The 27,150-nt window shown below is 37.9% G+C and overlaps 1 protein-coding gene across 1 annotated transcript in view; it reads left to right on the top strand.

Moving 5' to 3' along the window:
• Znf721 (zinc finger protein 721) overlaps window positions 1–27,150 on the top strand; it is a 62,205-nt gene that overhangs the window by 24,510 nt on the left and 10,545 nt on the right. Inside the window, exon 4 of the mRNA XM_010641623.2 lies at window positions 5,864–5,906. Within this exon, the coding sequence (XP_010639925.2) occupies window positions 5,864–5,906 (43 nt within the window). The remainder of the gene's footprint in view (window positions 1–5,863; window positions 5,907–27,150) is intronic.

Raw genomic sequence — 27,150 nt, 5'->3', positions numbered from 1 at the left:
CATGAAATCAGACTTCATTAAGTCAACAAACACTCAGATCTTTTCCAATGGGAGAGCTCTAAGCATCTTCCAAGCTTTTTTGTGCCAGTTGGTCTATTTATACTTTCCTTTTTAATTTCTTTTTGTTAATAGGTATATTTACTAGGAAGCTACCCATTTCCTTTAGGTTCCAGTTTAATCCAATAGATTCCTCGTATTTGACTTTTATTTTTATTTTCCTTTTTAGTTTTCTATGGATTTTTTATTTATTTTTATTTTCCTTTTTAGTTTTCTATGGATTTTTTTATTTAAGTACTGGGTTGGGACCCAAGGGCCTTTTGCTTTCTAGGCATGTACTGTACCACTGAGCTATTCCCACAGCCAGAATTCATAATCCTTGTACTTCTGCTATATTTTATCAACAATATTTAGAAAAATACACTTCTTAGCCTACCTTGTTTTTGAAAGAGAATTGTCTAGTTTGAAAATATCTCATGATTGGAACTGGGGACTTAGCTCAGTGGTGCTGAGCTTGCCTGGCAACCACAAGTTCCTAAGTTCAGTACCCAGTACTAAAAGTAAACAAACAAACAAATAAATAAATAAAATTCCTAATGATAATCTTAAATGATTTTAATTAATTTCTGCTTAATAAAACATCTTCGAATTGAAGGTGTGGCTCACAGTAAAGTACTTCCCTAGCAGGCGTGAGGCCCTGGGTTCCGTCTCAACACCATAAAAAATGTCTTTGGTAGGAAATTGTTTGTTTGTTTGTTTGTTTGTTTTGGTACTGGGAATTGAACTCAGATCTTTGCACTTGAAAGGCAGGTGGTGGCACCACTGAGCTAAATCCCTGGCCCAGGAAATTGTTTTTAAAAATTATATACTTACATACACAAACACTACAGGATTCACATGAGAAATTACTGAGTAACTGATGCTTTTTAACATCACGCAGTGTTTTATAGAGTAATCCAAAGTGAAAACCATAATTTATTTGTGTATATGTTTAAAGTGACAAGATAGTTTTTTTTTGTTCTGTTTTTGAGAAGTAGTAGGATCATATTCAATGTGTACTTCTTTCTGTATTAACAGAATTTGAGATTTTTTGAAAGGCAAATATCACTTATGTATTAAACTCTGAAATCACTTCTTCCTTGCTCTGCCATTGTTCCTAGTGCTTATGTTAAATCATATCATCAATTTCTGCTGTGTCGGGTCTGGGAGAGGCCTTTGTACTAGATTGGCTTCCCTCGTGTCCACTGTGCCCCACAGTCTAAGAACAATGACATGGGAGATGAATGAGTCAAGTCTGGGTGGAGGGGCTGTTTGTGCTTGGTATGTGACAGGAGGTGGGATCTAGCTGAGCAGTGTGAGTCACTGGAGGGTAGCCTTGGGTCTATACCTTGACTCCTTCTTTCTCTCTTTGTTTTTTGGCCACCATGAAGTGAGCAGCTACCTCTGTTACATGCTCCTATGACCATGATCCTCTGCTCAGGGTCAAAGCAACACAGCCAGCTGATCACGACTGAAACTCCTAAAACCATGAGCCAAAATAAATATTTCCTCCTGTAGATTACTTTTCTCAGGTATTTTACACAGTGACAGATGGAATTAAATAAGAAACAGAGTCTTTAGTTATAATGACCAAACTAGGAAATAACCCAGATGTCTTTCAACAGTAAAATGGATGAAGAAATTGTAATGTATCCATACAATAGAATACTATTTAAGCTGGGGATTTAGCTTACTGGTGCCACCACCTGCCTCGCAAGTTCAAGGTCTTGAGTTTGATCCCTGGTTAAAAAAAAAAAAAAGAAAAGAAAGAAAGAAAGAAAAAGAAAAAAAGAATACTATTCAGCAATACAAAGGTACAAACCACTGAAGTACCTAGCCTGTGTGAATCTCACATACTTTGTACTGAGTGAAGTGGCTGCACAAAAAATAATATATATTGTGTGATTTAAGCAAATGAACCTATGGTGAAAAAAAAATCAGAACAGTAACTCTCATCTGTCAGCACAAAATGATGCCAGAAAGGAACACAAGATAATTTTCTAGAGAAGATGAAAGTATTCATAAAAGTAGTGAAGATTATATAGGTGTATTTGTTAAAATGATATAGTTACAATTTATGCCTTTCAATATACATGTGTACTTCTGGGCTCACAAAAAGAAGAGCTTTAAAAATTAAGTTTTGGAGATAGTGAATAAGTTGAAATGTTAGAGAAAAAAAATAGCACATGATTAGTAATTATTGAAGCTGAGTGACAGGTCTCTTATTTGGTTTATTTTATGTACTTTTAACATTTTCTGTAATAAAACATTTGTTTAAAAAGTCAAAATTGGCCAGATGTGGTAGTGCATGTCTGTAATTCCAGCACTTGGGAGGCTGAAGCAGGAAGATTGCCAGAAGTTTGAGGCCAGCCTTGACTGCATAGTGAGTTCAAGGCCAGCCTGAGCTACGTAATGAGATCCTGTCTTAAAAAACAAACAAAATAATAACAAGAAGTTAAAGTTGATCAATGATGTTAGCTGCTCCATTTCCTGGTTATGTAAAGGTGTTCACTTTGTAATATTTACAGTATTGCACTCTACACGAATGCCTTGTCTGTGCATTTCTATATGTATGTTATTCATCAATAAAAATTTAAACATTAAATATTGGCACAAAAATCCTAACTCAGTACCTGGAATAACATTGAAGTTTTGTTCTGCTTTAAATTGGGACATGTTGACTTAAGACCTCATTAGATGGATTTAATATTTTGAGGTATTTATTCATGTCCTGATCCTTGGGTAACTCTGTAGATCTTTCAGTTTTTATCTTAATTTGGTATGTAGTATAGTTTTGCTTTTATGATGCAATTTTTTTCCAGCAAAGTGTTTTCCCACCATGATGTTCACCAAGACTAGGATACCTTCCACAAAACTCTGAAGATGGTAGGACTCTTGTGGAACTGAGTTCAGTCAGGAACAAAATTAGTAGTAGAGGTTTGGTCTGCCAAAAGATAGTAAGTATATAATACAGATAAGACTGGAAAGCAGCTTTTTAAAAAACATTCATTTAAGAGACTATTTGGAAGTAGTCAAACAAAAGATGCTCACTTAAAGCAGTGGTGTTTGGGTTTGGCCTCACATTGCATCAACCTGGAGACCTTTAAACAGTTCTGTTGCCTGGGTCCTGGACAAGGTTTCTGATTTTATAGATAAGTTGAAATTTAGGATTGGAAGATTTTCCAAGCCTTTCCAGAATATTTTAATGTGGATCCAGGGATTGGAATCATCAGTTTAGGCTTTGGGATTCATTATCCATGCATGATGTCCATATATGTAATGGAGATTTACCCCATTGTAGCATCTCAGTTTTGGGTATTAGAAAACAACTTTGCTTGGCTAAAATCATCTAAGAACAGCTACCTTCAAGATGTACTTACCTGTGTGGCTAAATTTCAGCAGGAAAAAGTGTTCTCAGCAGATACTCCAAATCTCTTCATGTCATTTTCAGAGGAAGATGTTTCAGGCACAGTAATTTGGTTTTGTTTGTGTTGAAAATGATAAGTAGCCTGCAAATGCCAAAAAGAATGAAAATAATTTTCATGCCTGTGGGATCCATTACACATAGTTTCAAATTTCTTCTATGATGGAAAATGAAAAATACATTTTTGGTCCTCAGTTTCTTAAATTCAGTTATCAGCCATTTCCCAAGATTATTCTAAGTCCTTCCTATATCTTCAGAAACATTCTTTTAAAGGATATCATTCCCAATGGTGAAGAGTACTAGATGGACACAAATCCTGCTTTTTCAGTAGGTGTCACTGTCTAAGACCTAAAAGCACAAAATAAGTTGCTTTTTAGGAATTTGAGTTGTGGATGTTTGGTCTTTGGAGTCAGGCAGAGTTGATCCTGAGTCTTATCCCAGCTGCTTAATTGTGAGGCTGTAGACAAGTTCTTTGACTTGAAACAGTTACGTAAACTTCATCTACAGGGAAAGGCAGAATGCTGCTGAATGAAAGCATGCCAGCATTCCTTCTTTCCTGTATCCTTGACTTTGTCAGTGTGTCTTACTGCTATTCCCATTGAGATGCAGAATCTCTTCCCCAGACCTAGATTCTGGACTGACCTTATTTGCTATGGCCCATATAAAGCTCTGTGAGACATATTAGTTTGATACCTAAGCTGGAAAGATCTTGAGTGCCTATGCTTGTTCTTTCAGAACTCTGTTGTGTCCATGAGTACAAACCTGTATTAGCCTACTAGAGTATGAGACATCAAGGGAAAGTGAAACAAAAGTGCCTCCGTTTACAGCCAGTTCACCTAAATTATTGACCAGCCCATTCATGAGGCAATAAAAGTTGGGACAGCTTATTATCCAGTAATAGATAACTAGTATGCCCAGGATGCCGGGATTCAAGGACATGTAGATTGCAAATTATCTGGAAAATATTAGGTTCCATATAGGTACAGATTTCCTTTTCCCTTAATTTAATTTTGGGAGCCTTGTTAGATGGTGCTGAGTTAAACAGAAATGTATGTATAGAGGAGGAAATAAGACATCCACACTATGGCAAGGCCAAATTACAAAATAAGTTTGTAGACTCTGGAGTTCAAGGCTGTGGACAGGTCTGAACACAAGGACTTTCTTTCTCCTCCTGGGCTCATCTTCCTTTTTTAGCCATTTGAGCTCTGGAAGAGGGATGGTCTTGAACGCAGCAGCAGATGGGAGGCAGTAGTCCTTTCCCTGATCTATAGGGGCACTGACTCTGCCTCCTTAGACCTGAAGAGCTATGTATATTGGTAGGAAATGGGTTACCCTCTTCTCTGGCATAAAAGGGAGGAGCTTCACTTCACTGAGATCAGAGGAGACACAGCACTCTAAGCTGGAAATGTGTGAGATGTGCTGGAAGCTTAAAATAGTTTTAAAGATTTAGTGCATACATACAGAGTCTGCCCAAAAAATACAATTTAGGAAAAGGGAAAATTGTATAAATATTTTAATACTGAATTTATTGATCCATCACGAGATTAATACAAATTACTTTTGGCCTCTACAATTACAAGAGTGCTCAAAGTGGTGGCCTTCAGCTTTCAGACATCAGTATGGCAAACTGATGAAGTGTGTATACATTTTTTGGTGGACTCTATACTTCATTAATAAATTTATACTGATCACATATAATAATATTTTGGGTGTGCTGCATTAAGTTATTACAAAAATTTTACCTCTTTTAATGTGAAATTAAATTACACCTGTGTTTCACATTTTATTTTCATTGGATGTCAGTGCCCTAGGGAATTGCCTATCATTTCAAAGTTCAAGCGGCTTCCTGAGCAGATCAGGAATCAGAAAAGTTTATTGAATTTAAAAATAATTGTAATTATCCTAATCAATAGTCAATAATAGATTAATATAGTCAACACATATAATTCATGAATTGATACAGTCGATCTTATACACAAGGTTAAATGCAAAGGTCCCGCTGCTGAGCTAGGTTCCCACACTTGCAGGAGGTCCTGCTTTAAAACCGGGGCAGCCAAAGCCCCTGGGCTCAACTTCCGCTTCAAAAAGGAAAAAAAAAAGCTGCACCCCCAAACCTGCCAACCTTCTCGCATTCGGCAAAGGCTTGGTGTCGCCCACTGTTATTCTGGGGCGAGGGGGTGTGGTCTGAAGGCTATCCAATCAGAGGTTCCGAGGTGAGGCCTGCCCAATCAGGCACATAGCCAGAGCGGACGGGGCGGGCTTTCACAGTCTCGCGGGCCTTTGTGTGGAGCCCGCCAATCTTGGGATCCGCGTCCAGGTTCCTTCTACTCTGCTCGGGTGTCCTGGGTGTGCCAGGTGTCCCAGGTGTCCCTGCAGCAACCTTTGTCGTGCTGTTACTTGCAGAGGTGGAAGAGTCGCAAGGAGGACGCTGGCGACCCCAGAAATGGTGAGCTTGCGGTCCGGAGTTCCAGGACGAGGAGGCCGGCTGCTTGGAATCTTGGGAACCAGCTGTGCGGGACCAGGCCTCTCCGAGGTCCGCTCCGGAGTCTGCAGGTCCCAGTCTGCTGTGGACAGCTCGGCCTCGGTGTCCTTGGCTAGGGGTGAAACCTGGCCCCCGACCCCTCCCTGCGTGATGACCTCTCAGGACAGCTCGGCCTCGGTGCCTTAGGCCGGGGAGACACCCGGGCCCCTGTCCCCTCCCTGCGGGGTGGCCTCTCTACACCTGGGCCTCGGTGCCCTGGGCTGCAAGTGGGAACCGGCCCCCTGTCGTCTTCCTGCACGGTGACCTCTCTGGAAAGTTCGGCCTCCGTGCCTTTGGCTGCGGGTGACACCTGGGCCCCTGTCCCTTCCCTGCGCGGTGAGACATCTCTGGGCAGCTCGTTCTCGGTACCTTCGACACCCGGGTCCCTGTCCCTTCCCTGCTCAGTGACCTCTGTCCTTGCTGGAAGCCTCTCTGCCCCCCACCCTTCCCCAGATTGCGTGGTGCAAGAAGATCCTTGGGAGAATCCCGACTCCCTTGTGGGGTTCCTGCGTGGTTTTTAGAGTTCCCTTCACCCCAAGCATTGTCCCTGGAGCTTTCTAAATGTACGAGAAGCAGGGTCTCAAACCCAGAGTCCTGTTTCTGTAGTGTTTCCTCGGTCTTAGCATAAATTCCCAAAATTTCAGCTTCTTGCCAGAATTCTATAAGGCCAATTTCCCCTTTCCACAACATTATCAGTTACTCATTCCTGATTCTGTGTTTCAAACACTGTGTTTTGTTATTTTTTTTCTCCAAGTATTGGATGGCATTTTAAAAAGCATTTGTTTTCTGTTGTGAACATTTCATAAGATCAGAAAGTAGAAGGATATCACTTTACCCCTTGCAAGAAATTTGTGTCAGTGTCTCTCCTGCTTTTGTCTAGGATGTCTTCTGGTTAAGAGACTTTACTTTTACTCCTGGAGACTTTGCAGGGTAAAGTATCCACAGCCTACCCTTCCATCTTTCAGAACTGTCCACCACTGCTGTACGGTGGTCTCTCGGAGGGTCTAGTGAATATTTTAGTCCCTGGTCCTCTCCAGCTTAACAGCCTGCTGTGTGAGGTCTAAAGAACTGCTGGATGCCCTGAGGCTGGAGGAATCTGGAATACCCTTCTGTAAGAGGCTCCTCAGCTATTTCCATATCTTCGCTACTGTGAATAGTGCTACAGTGAGCTGAGAATGCAGCCATCTCTTCAACATTCAGATCTCATCCCCTTTGGTTACATCCCCTTATTTAGGGTCGCTGGATCCTATGGTAGTTCTAGTTTTAGTTCTTTGAACAATCTTAACATTACACTCCCAAAGGCTGTATTGTACTAACTTTAAATTCACACCAACAGTGTGCTAGGTTCTCTTTTTTCCATACCCGTGTTCTTTGGAATACCTGGTATTTTCCAGTTTTTTGATAATGGCCATTGTAACAGCTGTGCTCAGGCTGCAGGAGGTCTGCTGTTTGCTACGTTGCGTCCATCGTACAAAATAGCTAGAATCCAGACTCTGGTGGAGCCACTGGAAGGGTGTATGGTAAACCTCTTCCAGGAGTACACAGGAATCTGTGCTTGTAATTCTTTTCTGTGCTACTGCTGGTGGTTGCAGCTCACGGAAGAGCTTGCATATCCATTGAAAACCATTTATTTCTAATATAGGGAGATTTACACATGCCCAGTCTTCTGTGCTCCCAGAGCTTGGAAGTTTAGCATGCAGTCTTTTGAATGGAAAATGTTAAAAGATGTTAAAAGTTGCAACACTCAGTGCCGGGATGAACTCCTTTCAGGAAGAACTAATAGACCAGAAGTTATCACTGGGATGAGCTGGAGGAGCTGGCTTGGAAAGTGCTGAGCTCCCAGTCGAGGGAAAGTTTGTAGTTTGTGGATTCCAATAACCCATTGATTTTGGCTAGATAGAAACTCAGCTGTCATCAGCATTAATTGGCACAGTGTGTTGGCAAATTCCTTCCAGACAGAAACTAAACTGTTGTGTTTTAACCCTTTCTCTGCCCTGGCCCAGGCTGTGAAGCATGTGGAAGTACTTGCATGCCCTAGAAAACAACCGTTTTGTTCTGTGGTCTTGAGACTTTTGTATGCCTTGTGGTGTTCTCTTGTGGCCCCCTCCCTCCCCCCATGAGAGCTGAGATTCAAACCACAGGGATCTTTAGAGTTAGGGTGCTGTATTTGTTGTCCCACTCCTGTCTTCAGGGTGATGCTGGGTGTCAGGGATTCTCTCCCAATTATATGATACATTGTCTCAGGCAGGATTCATGTCTGAGCCTGCCTTAGCTTTCCCTATTCATTTGATGTGCTTAGTTTTTTTAGTTGCCTGGTGTTTAGAAGTCTCTTGCTTCATCTCTTCATCTGTGACACTCTCAGAAGTATTCTCACAGGTACTTTACACCCGAGTAGATGTTTATTCAGTGTATCCATGAATGGAGAGTCAGGGCCTCCTATTCCACACTACCTTTCCAACATTATCCCATTTTATTTATTTTTTGTTTTTGTTTTTGTTGTTTTGTTTTTTTGAGATAGAGTCTCACTGTGTAGTTGAGACTGACCTGGAATTCACTATGTAGCCCAGGCTGGTCTCAAACTCAGCGATTCTCCTGCCTCACCTTCCCGAGTGCTGGAATTACAGGCATGCACCATCACACCTGACTCCATTATCCCACTTTAATAGCTGCTTTTTGTGGTGGGGTGCAGGAATTTGAAACCTGGGCCTTTTACTTTGTGGACACATATTTTATGTCTTCCCTATCTATGCCTGTCAGGCCCAACATTTGCCTATTGATTGTGTTCAATCCATTCACATTTAATGTCATTCTCATATGGTTGGGTATATACTGGCCTTTCTGTTGCTTTTAACAATACAAATACTTCTTGTATGGATTCATCTACACATAGTGTTTGTATCACAGTTTCTTGATATTTAAGGTTTTTTGTTTGTTTGTTTGGAGTACTAGGGATTGAACTCAGGACCTTATGCTTGCTAGACAGGTGTGGCACCACTGAGCTACATCCTGGGCCCCTGATCTTTATTGTTAAAATCTTATACATTTATGGCAGGTAATGATAGCTACCCCTGCTGCTCTCATAATTCAGATGTTTTTTTGGCTAATTTCATTCATTTCTACCAGTTGCATTTTAGAATTTTTTGTTTTGATCCCTTTCCTTAAAATGTGTTGAAAAAAATTTTTTTGGTGGGATACTGGGGATTGAACTCAGGACCTTGCGCACCATAGAGGCAGGCACAGCACCACTGAGATAAAGCCCCATCCCAGAAATATTGATGGGGCATTATAGATTAATTTTGGAAGGGGGAAATGGTCATCTTTTTAAAGATGAGCTTTAAGTACACACATGGTGTGTATAGTCTAATCTTTATGTTTCTCTGTAAGTTTTTATTTTTAAAATAAATTTTGCATATTTTGTAAGATGTATAAATGTAAAATACCTCATGTATATGGCATCAATATAAGTTATTTAGCATTTTATACTGTTGGTTATAGTGGACATAAAGACTATAATGTGGTAGCACACAGAAAGTGTCTCATCCCTCATTATCTACTCTAGAATATGACGCCTCTGACCCCTTGTTCCTGGGTTTCAGTACTGCGACCAATGCTGCTATATCCTCGTGTGTTACTATCGTATGCATGTGCAGTGGCTCTGTAAGTGTATGCACGGTGTAGGGCAGTATCATGTCTCTGCAACAGCCAGTTTCCCTAGGTAGATAATAATTTGTACTCCAGATCGTGAGAGTTCAGTTGTTTCATGTCTTCATTGGTACTGTTGAGTTTTGCCTATCGGGTGTTATTTTGTTATATATTTCTCTAGTTTCTAATTAGGCTGAGCTTTCTTAATGATTATTAAACATATACCTCCTGTATGAAGTGGCTATACAAGTCTCTTACTTCCCTCCTTGAGTGTCTTTTTTCTACTCTTCTTAAAAGTTCTTGGTCATATGTGTGGGAATTAGTTTTTCCACTTGTTGGTTCTCTTTTTACTCTACTGATTTCATTTTTGATGAGTAGAATTTTTTTTCATGTAGTCTAATTTATGAATATTATATTTTAATACTGTTGTGTAACTTTAAAAAAAGAATTCCCTATAACAAACTTGGAATGCTTTATACTTTGCCTTTATATTTAGATATTTTACCTCTGAAAATGATTTATTAGGTGGTATAAGGAGAGGGTACAGTAGCATTTTTTGACAGATACCCCATTGCCCAGCAGCTTTTGTTAGAAAAGGTGTCTTTTTTTCTACAATCTCTGTCATTTATGTGTCTGAAACAATTGGTTCTTTTTTAAGAGTTCTGATTTAGTTTTACATATCATTTATTCATGTCGTTGAAGTCTACACTGATTGCTGTAGCTTTATAGCATACTACGGTTTGATGACATTTTGGTCTTTGGTGAAGTTCATACAAAAAGGCGGCTATAACATGTAACCTAGGTGTGAAGTGCACTGTACATTTGGGTTTGTATAGTAGGCACTGATGTTTGCACAGTGGCAGAATCACTCAATGATGCATTCTGTGTACATATGTTACAGTTATGAAGTATATATACTTGATGTATGAATTTTCCTTATTAAATTTATCAGAGCTCTTTTAGTTTCTTTAGTCTGTTAAAAGAACTAAGCTTTATCAAGATGTGATGGCACCATCTGTAATCCCAGGTATGGGGAGGCTGAGACAGGGGGATTGTGAGTTTGAGCCCAGCGTGGGCAACTAGCAAGACTTACAGTAAAAAAGAGTTCAGAATGTAGCTCTGTGTGAGGCCCTAGATTCAGTCCCCAGTTGGGGTGCTGGTGAGGCTGTTTAAATTCTGCTGTATATTCATTTCAGTAACTCTACGTGTTGTTCTTTTACTTGAATTTTTTCTTCTACTTTCGTTTTTATTACATTTCTCTTTTCTAAACTACTGAAACATAATTAGCTAATAAACTCTTAGTCTCTTTTTATTTTACCTGTTTGAGAGTGTATGTTTTCCTTTTCAACCACAGCTTTAGATATATCCTACATTTTTTACAACTTTATTGAGGTAGAATAGGCATATACTGTGTGTATTTCAAGTGTGTACTTCTTCTCTTTTGTACATATCCATGAAACCAGAACCACATTCAATGTAATTAACATATTTGATTATCCTAAAGTTTTTCCTAGTACCCTTTTATTGTTTTTCTTTCTGCACTTTTAAAAATTTTTATTAGTACAAATCTGCAGTATGTAATGATTCATTCATTGTAGGGAGTTGGTACATACATATAACACATCTCAAATTTCTGTTCTTTTCTACTATCTTTTAATGAATTTTATTTTATTGAGAAAAATAACATCAGGAGAAACATCAAAACTATACAGATGAATGAATTACCACAAAGGAACACCATGTAACTAACTACTGCCTAGCTTAAGAAAGAGAGGATTGGTGATGGCTCAGAATACTCCTTCACTGAGCTTTTTTATCATATTGGTAACCCCTCCATTCTTCCTAGTGGCAACTACAGTTTTTCTGTTCCACCTGCTACTACTGCTAAAGTATTCTTTTAGACTGTTTTGGGGCACTCTCTCTGCCTAGGAGTAGAATTGATGGTTTATGGCATTTTATTAAATATAGCCCACTGAGCCGTCTTCCAAAGTGACTCTACCAACTTAACAGAGTTTGACAATTTCGATCACTTGACATATATGTAATTCTTAGCTTGTTTTTTATATTTTTATTTTAGACTGTTTACCTTTCTGGCGAGTATGTAACAATATTTGCTGGCTGTAAATTTAATTGTAATCAGTATTGGTTATATGTATATTTGTCATTTAAATGTCTTTTGGTGAAGTCTATATTGAAATCTCAGCCTCTTGGCAGTTCTTTTTTTCTTTTGGGCTATCTGGGTTTTCAAATAGCTATATTTTGACTCTGTGTTATCTTCCAATGCTGTTAATATTTGGTGAACAGAAATTCTTAAATGAAGTTTCAAATAAGTTCATGTGATGTTTTTCTTCAAAATTTGCGTTTTTAAAAAATTCAATGTAAGAGCACTTTCCTAATAGAATGGTCCTGACATTTTATCCAGAACTAGTATTTTGCTCATAAATCTATGGATCTTATGTACAGTATGAGATGCCCATTTGACCAAGCAATAATAGGTGAACAATTGATAATGAGGTAAGAAAGCAAAAACTACATGTAGGCATCACCTGTTATAGCAGGACTTTTTGTTTGTTTTTAAAATTTCCTTCATGTTGGGGATTGTATATACACATCTTATTTTAGCTTTACTGCTCTGTAAAGTACTTATTTTTGATTTAGAAATGAGGAAAATTACATTTTAAGAGCAAGTTCACCACTAATAGTACCTAATCAAAAGTGCTGCACACTCAGTGACCTCTGTGGTACTTTTCTTTTTCACAAAACAGAATGGGAAGATGTTGACAGCCTTTGAGTATGTGGTTGGCCTTTAGATGTTACTGAAGAAGTAAAATATGCTCACATTTCATCTGGATGCACCATCAACACAGTTAATAAGTTAATACACAGAATTAATGAGATTTATAAGTTAATTAAATGAGATTAAGAAGCATTAATAAGTTAATAAGATGCACATTTTAAAAGTTTACATTCATTGCCCAGAATAATTTAGAAAGTTCTGAAGAAAGAATGAGTAGAAGAGACTCATTCTCTAGAATGCTAACTAAAGTTTACGAGCAGTTCCTTTACAAGTCATGGGAAATAAACCTGGTGTCTTTTGAGGAGTAGATTGATATTATGCTTTACTTTTTGTTGTGTTGTGTTTTACTTTGTCTACTGATTTTTTGTGATAGTGTTAATGGGGGCAGTCTTTGTGCATTAACACCTGATACTAATTTGTCCTTTATCACCAAATTTAATTTCATTTCTTTAGTTAATGTATTGCCTTTAATTCTCCACTATGAAGTTAATTGTTTTTCCTTTTGTTATTGCTTGGGGTAATATAAGCTGAATAAATCACATTTGGCAAAGGAAATAATTTTTAATTTCTCTTTGCTTATAATTTTTCTTTCTTTCTTTCTTTTTTTTTTGGTTTTTTGAGACAGGGTCTCACTATATAGTTGAGACTGACCTGGAACTCACTATGTAGCCTTGGCTGGTATTGAACTCACAGCAATCCTCCTGCCTCAGCCTCCCAAGTGCTGGGATTACAAGCATGCGCCATGATTGTGGTTTTCTTTACAGAATGAAGCTTCTCACATTTGTTTACTGGGGATATTGGCTTTGTGGAGGTTCTGAAACAGACTTTATAGTCTGTAGGTATTCATTTTATTGTACCATGTCACAGACATACTCTATTACTTCTTTTTATTTTCAGCAAAGGAAACAAGCATCATATATTTCCAAGTGTATTAAAATTCCAAAATATAAGCTGGGTGTGGTGGCATACACCTGTAACCCCAGCTACTCAGGAGGCTGAGGCAGTAGGATTGCAATTTTGATTTCAGCCTGGCAACTTAGGCCTTGTCTCCAAATAAAAAGTAAAAAGAACTGGGAGTATAATGTAGTGGTAGAACACCCACGTGTTCAATCCCCAGTACCTTGAAAAACAAAAGTGGGGCCAGAGATTTAGTTCAGTGGTGCGGCCACCTGCCTAGCAAGCGTGAGGTCCTGAGTTCAGTCCCCGGTACCACAAAAAAAGAAGAAGAGCAACAACAAAAAGAGCAACCATCTGCTAAATAAAACCTCCTAAGATACAGGTTAAAACGATAAAGGGAAAGAATCAATGAAGAATGAAGATCCAGAAACTGTACCTCTTATTTCTGTCCTTAAATGTGTGTGTTAATACTGCCTTAAATAAAAGCAGCAAAAGCATTATCTCCAAGAGACTTACAAGTTTAATACAATTGAATAGATTTCTTTTCATGGCCATGAAAAGTTTTTAGTCTGTTGACTTACTATGCAGTTACAATTTTTGTTCTGATGCCTTTAAAAGTTTTAAAAATTATAATTATTGCTACCTGAATTTTATAAATAAATGAGTCTGTGATGTTTGCTTACATGCATAAATCATGCTTTGACCGTGTTTACCTTCCCTTCTGTCTGCTCTTTCCCTCTCCTTTCTTCCTCTTTCCCCTTCTCTAAAAGTGAGTTTTTCTCCCACTTTCAGGTGACCCTCCCCAAAGAAAACATATTTATCTTTCTGTACCTGACATACCTCATTTGACAGGTCTTCTAGTTCTACCCATTTTCCTATAACTGACATAATTTCATTCTTTATGGCAGAATAATATTATGCAAGTATCTCTAGTGTTCTGACTTCATTTACTTTAGATAAATACCTAGGAATGGTATAGGTGGATCCTATGATAGTTCTATTTTTCATTTTTTTGAAACAGCTCCTTGTTGTTTTCCATGGTGTCTATATTAATTGAATTGTCATAAGCAGTGTATAAGTTCCTTTTTTTCCACATCCTCTGGTTTTTTTCTTTTTTTTTTTGATAATAGCCATTCTAATTGAGATGAGGTAGAGTCTCAATGCAGTTTTTTTTCTTTTTTTTGTACCAGAGATTGAACTTGGGTCCTTGCAGGTGGTGGAACCACAGAGCTAAATCCCTGGCCTTCAGTGCAGTTTTGATTTGCATTTTCCTGATGGCTAGACATGTTGAGTGTTTTTCCATACCTATTGGCCATTTGTACCTTTTATTTTCCAAGAAGTGGTTATTCAGGTAACTTGTTTATTTTTGATTTGCTTGTTGATTTTCTTAGAGTTTTTTCTATTTTTTATCTTCTGGTACTTTCAAAGTTTTAGGTCTTACATTAGGGTCTTTGATCCATTTTGAGTTGATTTTTGTATAAGTGAGCCATATGGGTCCAGTTTTAATCTACATGTGAATGTCTAGTTTTTCCAGCATTGTTTGTTGAAGAGACTTTCTTTTTTTATTTTTATTAATTTTAAATTGAATTTATTGGTACATTCTAGGTAGACAGTACAGTTACATTCATTACTGGAATCTTGTACCTTTCCATGCCAGGTCTTGGTTCTCATTTTTTCCCCTTGTCCCCACCCTCCCTTCACCCTCTCCTCCCCTCCCCACCTTCAAACACCTTAATTCCATTTTTACATTTTCTCATATTATTTTCCTTTTCCCTTATTCCCTTTTCCCTATCCTTCTCACTGTCCCTACACCTTTGGTCCTTTTCTTCCTATTTCACATTGCTAAGTGTCCCATTAGGATCTTGAATACTATTTTAGTTTTTCACACCAGAGAAACTATTCAGTATTTGCATATGTGTGACTTATTTATTTCACTTAGGAGTATATCCTCAAAATGTACCCATTTACCTATGAATGAATCTAATTTCTCATTCTTTATGGCTGAGTAGTATTCCATTTTATAGAAAAACCACATCTTCTTTACCCAGTTTCCAACTAATGGGCAGATGGGCTGTTTCCAAGTTTTAGCTATTACAAACTGTGCCACTATAAACATGGGTGTGCATATATCACTGTGGTATGATTCTTTTAATTCTTTTGGAAAGATACCTAACAGAGGGATGGCTGGGTCAAATGGAACTTCTAATCCTAGTTATTTGAGGTATCTCCATATTGACTTCCATAGAGGTTGCACCAGTCTGCACTCCCATCAACAATGGAGAAGGGTTCCTTTCTCCCCACAACTGCACCAACATTCGTTGTGTGATTTCTTGATAGCAGCCATTCTTTGTGGGGTGAGGTGAAATCTCAGTGTTGTTTTCATCTGCATCTCTTGAATGACCAGTGATGTGGAGCATTTTTTCATGTATTTACTTGCTGCTTTTATTTCTTTGTCTGAGAAATGTCTGTTCATTTCAGATGCCCATTTTAGAATTGGGTCTTTATGTTTGGGGGGCTGGTTGTTTTGAGTTCTTTATATATTTTAGATAATAGTCCTTTGTCTGAGGAGCAGCTGGTAAAAAGTTTTTCTCATATTGTAGGTTGTCTCCTAGTTCTGTTGATGGTTTCTTTTGCAGTGCAGAAGCTTTTTAATAAGATGAGATCACAGTTGTTGATTCTTTCTGCTATTTCCCGTGCTACTGAGGATTTGTTCATAAAGTCTTTTCCTATGCCAATGTCTCCCAGAGTTCTGCCCAACTTATCTTCCAGCAAGCTTAGTGTTTTTGTTTTTATATTTAGATCTTTAATCCACTTGGATTTTAATTTAGTGCATGGTGACAGATAAGGGTCTAGTTTTAATCTTTGGCAGGTTGAGATCCAATTTTTCCAACACCATTTATTAAAGAGGCTATCTTTCTTCCAGTGGGGACTGTCAGCTCTTTTGTCAAAGATGAGGTAGCTGAGTGCATCTGGAGTTGTTTTTGTGTCTTCCAATCTGTTCCACTGATCCTCAGGTCTGTTTCTTTGCCAGTACCATGCTGTTTTTATCACGGTGGCTTTGTAGTATGGTTTCAAATTGGGAATTGTTATACCCGCTGCCATGTGTCTGTTGCCTAGGATGGCTTTTGCTATTCTAGGTTGAAGAGACTTTCTTTAATGTATGTTTTTAGCACCTTTGTTCAGAATCAGTTGTTTGCTGATGTGTTTATTTCTGTTTTACAGAGGTGTCTTTGTGTTGTGTTGGCTGCCTTGTTCTTAAACAATTTAAAAAAATCTTTCATGGTCATTTTGACATTGGGGAAGAGCTAGAAATTTCATAGTTTTAGATCCTGTGAGTAAAGTGGATAGAGCCATACCACAGTTTTTATTACAGCCTACCTTTCCAGTGGATGTCCTCAACAGTACTCTTCACCTTATTTTTTTTATTAAACCTTCACCTTATTTTTTTATTAAACCTCATAAAGACTCACAAAAGAAGATCTTCAGAGAATACTAAGAACATGAGATAAGTATATTCAAAGCTGGAGAGTTTATTTTTTTTTCATTAATTTTATTGGTACGTTTTAGGTATACAAAGTTACATTAGGTATAGAGTTTAATTCATCATTGGGAACTTGTACCTTTACATGATATGTCTTATTTTTTCCCCATTCCCCTGCCCTCCCTTCGACTCCTCCACTCCTCCCTATTTACAAAGACTTTGATTCCATTTTTTTCTTTTCTCATATTTTTTCCTTTCCCTTCTTTCCTTACCTCTCCCCTTCCAATTCCCTTACCCCATGTAGACCTTTTCTTCCTATTTCACATTACCAATTACACATTTTGATCCTTATTTACACTTTAGGTTCCTCACACCAGGGAAACTATTCGGTAATTGCACGTGTGTCCTATTTATTTCATGTAAGAGTATGGCCTCAATGTGCGTCCATTTAGCGATAAATGTCTCTATTTTCTCATTCTTTATGGTTGAGTAGTACTCCATTTTATAGAAAAACCACATCTTTATCCTGTCTCCAGTTGATGGGCAATTGGGCTGCTCCCAAGTTTTAGCTATCACAAATTGTGCTGTTGTGAACATGGGTGCCCATATATCACTGTGGTATAATTCTTTTAATTCTTTTGGGAAGATACCCAGCAGGGGAATAGCTGGGTTAAATCAGACTGGATTCCTAGTTTTTTGTGGTATCTCTACACTGATTTCCACAGTGGCTGCATCAGTCTACACTCCTACCAGCAGTGGAGCAAGGTTCCTTTTTTCCCACAACCCCACCAGCATTTGTTATTGGTTGATTTCATGACAGCAGCCATTCTTTCTGGGGTGAGGGGGAATCTCAGTGTTATTTTCATTTGCATCTCTCGAATGACCAGTGATTTTGAATATTTTTTCATATGTTTATTTACTATTTCTACTACTTTGAGAAATACCTGTTCATTTCAGATGTCCATTTTTGGGTTGGGTCTTTAAATTTGGGAGGTCTGGTTTTTTAAAGTTCTTTATTCTAGATAGTAGACCTTTGTCTGAGGAACATCTGGAGACATTTTTTTCCACATTGTGTGTTGTCTCTTCATACTGTTGGTGGTTTCTCTTGCTGTGCAAAAAACTTTTTTTAGTTTATTGGTATTTTTTAGCTATATAGTACAGTTACATTCAGTTATATTTATCATTGGGATCCTGCACCTTTACATGATGTACCTTAGTTCTTTTTTTTTAACATACCCCTGCCCTCCCTTCACCTCCTCCACCCTTTCCTGTTTACAACGTTTTTGTTTCCATTATTCCCTTTTCTCTTTTTTCTTTTCCCTCATTTCCTTTCCCCTATCCTTCCCACTTCCCCTGCTGCCTTGGCCCTTTTATTCCTGTTTCACACTATCAGTTATACCATTTGAACCTTATTTACACTTTTAGTTTTTCACACTGGAGAAACTATTTGGTAATTACACGTGTGTCCTATTTATTTCACATAAGAGTATGGCCTCAATGTGCATTCATTTAGCAATAAATGTCTCTAGCTTCTCTCTCCTTATGGCTGAGTAGCATTCCCTTTTATAGAAAAATCACATATTCTTTATCCACTCTCCAGTTGATGGGCATTTGGGGTGTTTCCAAGTTTTAGCTATTACAAACTGTGCCGCTGTGAACATGGGTGCACATATATTGCTGTGGTATGATTCTTTTAAGTCTTTTGGAAAGATACCCAGCAGAGGGATAGCTGGGTAAAATGGGACCTCTAATCCTAGTTATTTGAGGTATCTCCATATTGATTTCCACAGTGATTGCACCAGTCTGCACTCTCACCAACAATGAAGATACCATAACCCTGCCAGCATTTGTTATTGGTTGATTTCTTGATAATAGCCATTCTTTCTGGGGTGAGGTGGAATCTCAGTGTTGTTTTCATTTGCATCTTTCCAATGACCAGTGACGTTGAACACTTTTTTAATACATTTATTTGCTTCTTCTACTTGTTTGTATACGTGTCTGTTCATTTCAGATGCCCATTTTTGAATCATGTCTTTATATTTGGGGGGTCTTATTTTTTTGAGTTCTTTATATATTCTAGATAGTATTCCTTTGTCTGAGGAACAGCTGGTAAACCTTTTTCCCACATTGTAGGTTGTCTCTTAGCCCTGATAGTGGTTTCTCTTGCAGTACAGAAGCTTTTTAACAGGATGAGATCCCAGTTGTTGATTCTTTGTGGGAGTTCCCATGCTACTGAGGATTTCTTCATAAAATCTTTTCCTATGCCAGTGTCTTTGAGATGAACCAAGCTTTTGAAGAAATGGACTTAATAGACTTCTACAGAGTATTCCACTACATAAAATCAGAATATACATTGGTTTCTCTTGCAGTACAGAAGCTTTTTAACAGGATGAGATCCCAGTTGTTGATTCTTTGTGGGAGTTCCCATGCTACTGAGGATTTCTTCATAAAATCTTTTCCTATGCCAGTGTCTTTGAGATGAACCAAGCTTTTGAAGAAATGGACTTAATAGACTTCTACAGAGTATTCCACTACATAAAATCAGAATATACATTCTTTTCAGCTGCTCATATGTCATTCTCCAAAACAGACAACATACTAGCTCACAGAATATGCTTAAGTAAATGCAAAGGAAATGAAGTTATCCCATGTATATTATCAGACCATAGTACAATTAAACTGGAGATCATAGAATAAGAAACTGCAAGAACTTCGCAAATACATGGATGTTGAATAATACTCTCCTGAACAACCAATGGGCCACACAGGAAATTAAAGAAGGAATTAGACAGTTTTTACAAATAAATGATAATAATAATACAACATACAGGAATCTATGGGAGACAAAGAAAGCAGTTCTGAGGGAAATTCATAGCAGTGAATGCCAACACTAGGAAAACAGAGAGAACTCAAATAAAAAGCCTAATGCTGAATCTTAAGCTCCTAGTAAAAGAAGAGCAAGACAAAACCAAAGCTTATACAAGGGAGGAAATTATGAAGATCAGAGCAGAAATGAATGCAATTGAGACCAAGAGAACAATGTAAAAAAAAATCAACGAATTGAAGACTAGCTTTTAAAAAGAATAAACATATTAGCCAACCTTATCAAAAAAAGGAAAGAAAAGGCTCAAATTCATGAAATTAGGAATGCAAATGGTGAAGTCACAACAGATCCAGCAGAAATCCAGAGGATCATCAATATCTACTTTGAGAACCTGTACTCTAATAAAATAGAAAACACAGAAAAAATGGACAGGTTTTTAGATAATATGAACTACCAAGGTTGAGTGAAGAAGATAAAAAAAAAATTCTAAACACCCCAATTACAATCAGTGAAATTGAAAACATTATTAAAAATTTACCAACAAAGAAAAGTCCAGGTCCTGGTGGAGTCACTGCTGAATTCTATAAAACGTTAAGAGAAGAACTATTGCCACTACTCTTTAAACTTCAATGAAATTGAAAGGGAAGCAATACTTCCAAATTCATTCCTGGAAGCAAGTGTTACTTTGCTTCCAAAACCAGGAAAAGACCCAACCAAAAAAGAGACCTACAGGCCAATCTCCCTAATGAACATAGATGCAGAAATTCTCAATAAGATAATGGCAAACAGAATACAGAGGGTCATCAAGATGATAAACCCTGGTCAAGTCGGATATATTCCAGGGATGCAAGGATGGTTCAACATACAGAAATCAATAAATGTAATACACTATATTAAAAGAGTCAAGGATAAAAACTATATGATCATCTCAATAGCTCAGTAAAAGCATTCGACAAAATTCAACACCCAAAACCAGGTGTGGTGGCACCCACCTGTAATCCCAGCACTCAGGAGGTTGAGACAGGAGGATTGCTGTGAGTTCGAGACCAGCCTGGGCTACATAGTGAGTTCCAGGTCAGTCTCAACTACATAGTGTGACCCTGTCTCAAAAAAAAAAACAAAAAAAAAAACCAACACCCATTCATGATAAAACCGCTGCTGAAAATTGGAATAGATGGTCTTTATCTCAACCTGATAAAGGCAATCTAGGAAAAATCAACAGGTAACATCATACTAAATGGTCAAAGCCTGAAAATATTCACACTAAAATCAGGAAGAAGACAAGGAGGTCCACTGTCGCCACTCCTGTTCAATATAGTTCAGGAAATGTTAGGCACAGCAAGAGAAAGAAATAAAAGGAATAAAGGTAGGAAAGGAAAAGGTTGAACTGTCATTATTTGCTGATGATACAATACTCTACATAGAAGACCGAAAAAATTCTGCCAAAAGACTTCTAGACTTAATTGACAGATTCAGTAAAGTAGCTGGATACAAGGTCAACATTCAAAAATCAATGGCCTTCTTGTACAAAAATAACATTCACTGAAAGAGAAATTAGGGAAATAATTCCTTTCATAATAGCATCCAAAAGAATGAAATGTCTAGCAATCATTCCACTGAAGGAAGCAAAAAACCTCTACACTGACAACTGTAGCATGAAAACATGACATGACAACTGAAAACAGAGATGGAAGAGGATAAAAGAAAATGAAAAGACATCCCTTGCTCCTGGGTAGGAAGAATAAACATAGTGAAAATGGCCATACTTCCAAAACTGCCATACAGATTCAATGCAATCCCGACTGAAATTCCGATAGTATATTTCACAAAACCAGAGGAAACAATCCAAAAATTCATTTGGAACCAGAAGGGACCTAGGATAGCAAAAGACATTCTAGGCAACAGAAACATGACAGGGGATATCACAATCTTCACTATACAACAAAGCTACTGTGATAAAAACAGCATGGTACTACCAAAGAAACAGACTCAAGGATCAGTGGAATAGATTGGAAGCTACGGAAACAACTCCAGATGTACTCAGCTACCTCATCATTAACAAAGGAGCCAACCATCCTCAGTGGTGGAAAGATAGCCTCTTCAATAAATTGTGTTGGAAAAACTGGATTTTCAATAAACTGTGTTGAAAATCCTGGATTTCAACCAGCCAAAGGTTGGTTAAAACCAGAACCTTAAAACTAGAACCTTATCTTTTACCATGCACTAAACTAAAATTGAAATGGATTAAAGATCTAAATATTTTTAAAGATATACATATTAAAACAAAAACACTAAACTTGCTGGAAGATAAGTTAGGTAGAACTCTCGAAGACACTGGCACAGAAAAGGACTTTATGAAGAAATCCTCAGTAGCACTGATAAACAGAACTTCTATAAGTAGTCCGAAACCTATAAAATGTTAAGCAAATACAGAATAACCACTGTCTTTCACTTCTGTAATTTGCTTTGCTTATTTCTTAGGACAACAATACCAGAGTTTCATCATTACAAAGCTTGAAGGCATGTAGCCCCAATTTAAAATGTTATAAGATTACCAGATGCCAGAGGTGCTTAGCCACATCCCCAGGGTGAGACCAGATGTTCAAACTAAGATAACAATAGCTATACCTTTTAAGATGAAAGGAAAATCACCAGTCCTGTTTTCCTAACCCTAACCCCCACTCTTCTGGGTTAGAATAGCTCATTAGGTGAATCCTAAACATAAACATTCTAACCACAAAGAGGGTTCTACACTTGGGTTAAAATTAACCATGATTTGTGATGGGAACTGTGGGAATAGTATGTCTTATTGAAGTATCTAAAATGAGGTCATAATTGTAAAAAAGACAGATTGGAACCCAGCCCAGTGTCAGCCATTTGACACATCCTTAGGACAGGCTGAACCTCTGCTAGCAAAGTAAACTTTTTTTTTTGTTTTCTTTTACCCACTCTTGCATCTCTGTGTGTCATTTCCAGTTCCTTCTGCAACACCATGGGAACTAGCACAAAGAATCAACAACTGGGATCTCATCCTGTTAAAAAGCTTCTGTACTGCAAGAGAAACCACTATCAGGGCTAAGAGACAACCTACAATGTGGGAAAAAGGTTTACCAGCTGTTCCTCAGACAAAGGAATACTATCTAGAATATATAAAGAACTCAAAAAAATAAGACCCCCCAAATATAAAGACATGATTCAAAAATGGGCATCTGAAATGAACAGACACATATACAAACAAGTAGAAGAAGCAAATAAATGTATTAAAAAAGTGTTCAACATCACTGGTCATTGGAAAGATGCAAATGAAAACAACACTGAGATTCCACCTCACCCCAGAAAGAATGGCTATTATCAAGAAATCAACCAATAACAAATGCTGGCAGGGTTATGGTATCTTCATTGTTGGTGAGAGTGCAGACTGGTGCAACCACTGTGGAAATCAGTATGGAGATACCTCAAATAACTAGGATTAGAGGTCCCATTTTACCCAGCTATCCCTCTGCTGGGTATCTTTCCAAAAGACTTAAAAGAATCATACCACAGCAATATATGTGCACCCATGTTTACAGCAGCACAGTTTGTAATAGCTAAAACTTGGAAACACCCCAATTGCCCATCAACTGGAGAGTGGATAAAGAAGATGTGATTTTTCTATAAAAGGGAATGCTACTCAGCCATAAGGAGAGAGAAGCTAGAGACATTTATTGCTAAATGAATGCACATTGAGGCCATACTCTTATGTGAAATAAATAGGACACACGTGTAATTACCAAATAGTTTCTCCAGTGTGAAAAACTAAAAGTGTAAATAAGGTTCAAATGGTATAACTGATAGTGTGAAATAGGAATAAAAGGGCCAAGGCAGCAGGGGAAGTGGGAAGGATAGGGGAAAGGAAATAAGGGAAAAGGAAGAAATGGAAACAAAGTCTTTGTACATAGGGAAGGATGAAGGGGGTGAAGGAAGGGTAGGGGAATGGGAAAAAAATAAGAAGCAAGGTATATCATGTAAAGGTGGAAGATCCCAGTGATGACTGTAACTGTATTGCTTACCTTAAATGTACCCATAAACTTAATAAAAAAAAAAAAAAGCTTGGTTCAGTTCTAGTATTTCATTGTTGACTTTTTGTCTGGAAGACCGGTCTATTTGTGACAGTGGGGATTTAGGTCCCCTGGTACATGTGTAGTAGTGCTTAGTTGGTTTTTTTATGCCCCATAATATTTGTTTTGTATAGTTGGGGGCATTAGTATTTGGTGTATGTATATATTTATGATTGTCATCTCTTCCTCTTGGATTGTTCCCTTTACAAGGATGTAGTGACCTTTGTCTCTCTTAATTAGTTTTGGTTTGAAATTTACTTTGTCTGAAAATGAGATAGCTACCCTTGGCTTTTTCTGGGTTCCTGTTGCATGGAGAACTGTTTTCCATCCTTTTCCTTTGAGCCTATGAGTTTCTTTTTGAACTAGGTGAGTTGCTTGTATTGTTGGATTTTGCTTCTTAATTCATTCTGCCAGTCTATTTCTTTTGACTGGTGAATTGAGTCCATTAACATTGATGGTTATAACTGATATGTATTGACTTACCATTGTCATATTATTATTCTATTGTTGGCCCTTTTAAAATTTTTCCCCCTCCGCAAAAGTTTATTGCAATTCTGATGGGCCTTCCCTTGCATGTGATTTGTTTCTTTTTTCTAACTGCTTGTAGCACTTTTTTCTTCTGTTGGGTTTCTGGAATCTTGATTATTACATGTCTATGTGTAGATTTTTTTTTTTTTAAATCATGGCTAGTTGGAGTCCTATATTCCTCACTTATCTTTATGTTAAACTCTTTTGCTCTGTTTGGGAAGTTTTGTCATTAATTCTGTGAGCATTGTTTTCTTTATGACATTTGTACTTCCTCCTGCTTTTTCATGGACTCCAATCAGTCTTATATTATTCTTCTTTGCATCATCTAGGAGCTGTTGGATTGATTTTTCATGGTCCTTTACTATTTTTAAGAGATTTCTCTTTTCACTGTCACTACTGCCATTCTGTCTTCCATATATGATATTTTGTCTTCACATTGGCTCAGTCTGCTGTGTAAACTTTCAATAGTTTTTTTTTTTTTTTAATCTCCTGGGTGTCTATTTGAATCTTTTTCATGGATTCCATTTCTTTCCTATGCTAGGCATTCATGGCTTCTCTCATGGTCCTGAACTCAAGTATTGTTTTAATCTGTTTCTGTTCTAAAGTCTCTAATCATGTCTTTCATTTTGCTCCCCAGTTTTGTAGTTATCTGGGAAATTATTTCTGTTTTGAATTTTTCTAGAGCCTTATTCATCTGTTTTGTTACTTCCTGTGCTATCAGTTCAGGGTGTCCTGGTGGTTGATTGTCAGACTTTTCTACCTCATTTTCCCCAGAACTTGCTTTTGGTGAGCTGGAAGTCTGTATTTGTGCTTTGCTGAAATGTTTTCTCATTTCTATTTTGTTGGTGGTACTGTTCTTGGTTTAATTCCTGAGTTAATGCTTCTATCTTCCAGATATAGCTGGTCTTTAGGTCTCTAATGACTTGGCGACACTCTCATTTTCATAATACCAGGAAGGACAACTGATTAGATCAATCACAACACCTTAGCCCAAGTAATACAAGCAGCAACACAATAGCATCAAGCATAGTTTAGAAAGTGACAGTTTGTGGTAGTTATTAATCTATCACTTTCAACCATGTGAATTAAATCAAACTTGAGGACCAGCCCAAAATATGTTTGTAGTGAATAAACTTTTCAATATAGCATCTTTTCTTTTCAGAGTGGGGACCTAGAAGGAGTTGGGAAGAGAGGGATAGATAGGTAGAAGGATAGGATTAGGTTAGAAGTGAGGCCAAAGGACACAGGAAGATCACCCAAACTCTAGGAAACTGTTGAAGACAAGAGGGAAAGACTGAGTGAAAGAACAAAGGCAAGAATGGAGCCACCTAACAGCAACAGGGGATCTAGAAGCTGTACTTACTTTCCTTTGAAACTAATCACCATTGAGAGAAGGAAAAAGAGAGAAGAAAAGAAAAAGAAAGAAGAAATCCAAATTAGGGTAGGATCAGGAACAGAAAAGGGAGATGAAGAACAATGTGGAAGAGTGAGAGATTGCATGGGAAAGAGAAAAAGAAAAAAGAATTTGAAAAGAATGGGAAGAAAATAAAAATTAAAAAAAGGAAAAGAAAAAAAATTAAAAAAATAAAAGTGAAGGGTCTCCAGAATATGTCTCTGCTGTCACAATAGACAATGTGGGCAGCAGTGTGCAGATATAAGTCAATTAGTCTGACAAGCCAGCCACAGACCCCAGAGATTCAGGCTGATTTCGGGCTGCAAGGCCCTGGTTGAGCTCCCTGACCTCCTGCAGGATTGAACTCTGCAAGGTTTGTACTGCTGGTTCCAGCTGCCCTTCCCCTGAGGATAGTCCAGGTTCCAATGGGAGGTGGTGATCTCTCCAACTTACCAACCATGGTGGTCTGGTCTGCCTTTTTGCAGAGATTCTCTTCACTTTTCAATTTTCATTAAGGAGCCTGAGAGAGGCCCTCTTTCTATTGTTCACTTCTGCTCTATCTTCTGGAGCCCTGTACAATGGCCTTTCTGACTCTTTGTGCCTCTGCAGTGTGGACCCAGGTACGGGCACAACTAGGAGGCTGGCAGGAGGGCACTGTGCTGGGGTGATGCTGGTGGGTGGATGAAGGTGCCCATGAAGCTGCATTCCTCACTGGTCTGTGCTGCTTGGAGACCTGGGATGCTCAGAAGCTTTTTAATATAAAGAGATCCCACTTGTTGATTGTGCTAGTTCATGTGTAACTGAGATTTTGTTCATAAAATCTTTTCCTAACATCTGTTTCAGCCAGTTTAGTGTTTCTGTTTTAATATTTAGATCTTCAATGCATTTTGATTTTAGTTTAGTGCTATTTGAGAAATATAAGGCTAGTTTTAATCTTTGGCAAATTGAAACCCAGTTTTTCCAGCACCACTTATTAAAGAGGCTCTCTTTTTTCTAGTGAAGGTGTTTGGCTTCTTTATCAAAGATGAGGTGGCTGAATCTGTCTGGAATTGTTTCTGCATCTTCTAATCTGTTCCAGTGGTCCTCAGGTCTGTTTCTTTGCCAGTACCATGCTGCTTTTTGTCACAGTAGCTTTGTAGTATAGTTTCAGGTTGAGGATTGTGATATCCCCTTGTCTTTATTGCCTAGAATTGCTTTTGCTATTCTAGGTCTCTTTTTGTTCCAAATGAATTTTTGGATTGTCTTCTCAAGGTCCATGAAGTTCACTGCTGCAATTTCAATTGGGGTTGCATTGGATCTATATAGAAATCTTGGAAGTATGGCCATTTTCACTATGTTGATTCTTCCTACCTAGGAGCAAGGGATGTCTTTCCAGTTTCTGACACCATCTTCAGTCTATTTTTTCAGAGTGCTGTAGTTTTCAGAGTAGAGGTTTTTGATTTCTTTCATTAGGTTGATTCTTAGGTATTTCAATTTTTTGGATGGTATTGTGAAAGGAATTGACTCCCAT

This window comes from Fukomys damarensis, unplaced genomic scaffold (assembly GCF_012274545.1).
Source record: "Fukomys damarensis isolate Sample0158 unplaced genomic scaffold, DMR_v1.0_HiC HiC_scaffold_35, whole genome shotgun sequence".
NCBI lineage: Eukaryota > Metazoa > Chordata > Mammalia > Rodentia > Bathyergidae > Fukomys > Fukomys damarensis.
Note: the sequence above shows the minus strand (reverse complement) of the source record. Positions and strands in the feature narration are given on the sequence as shown.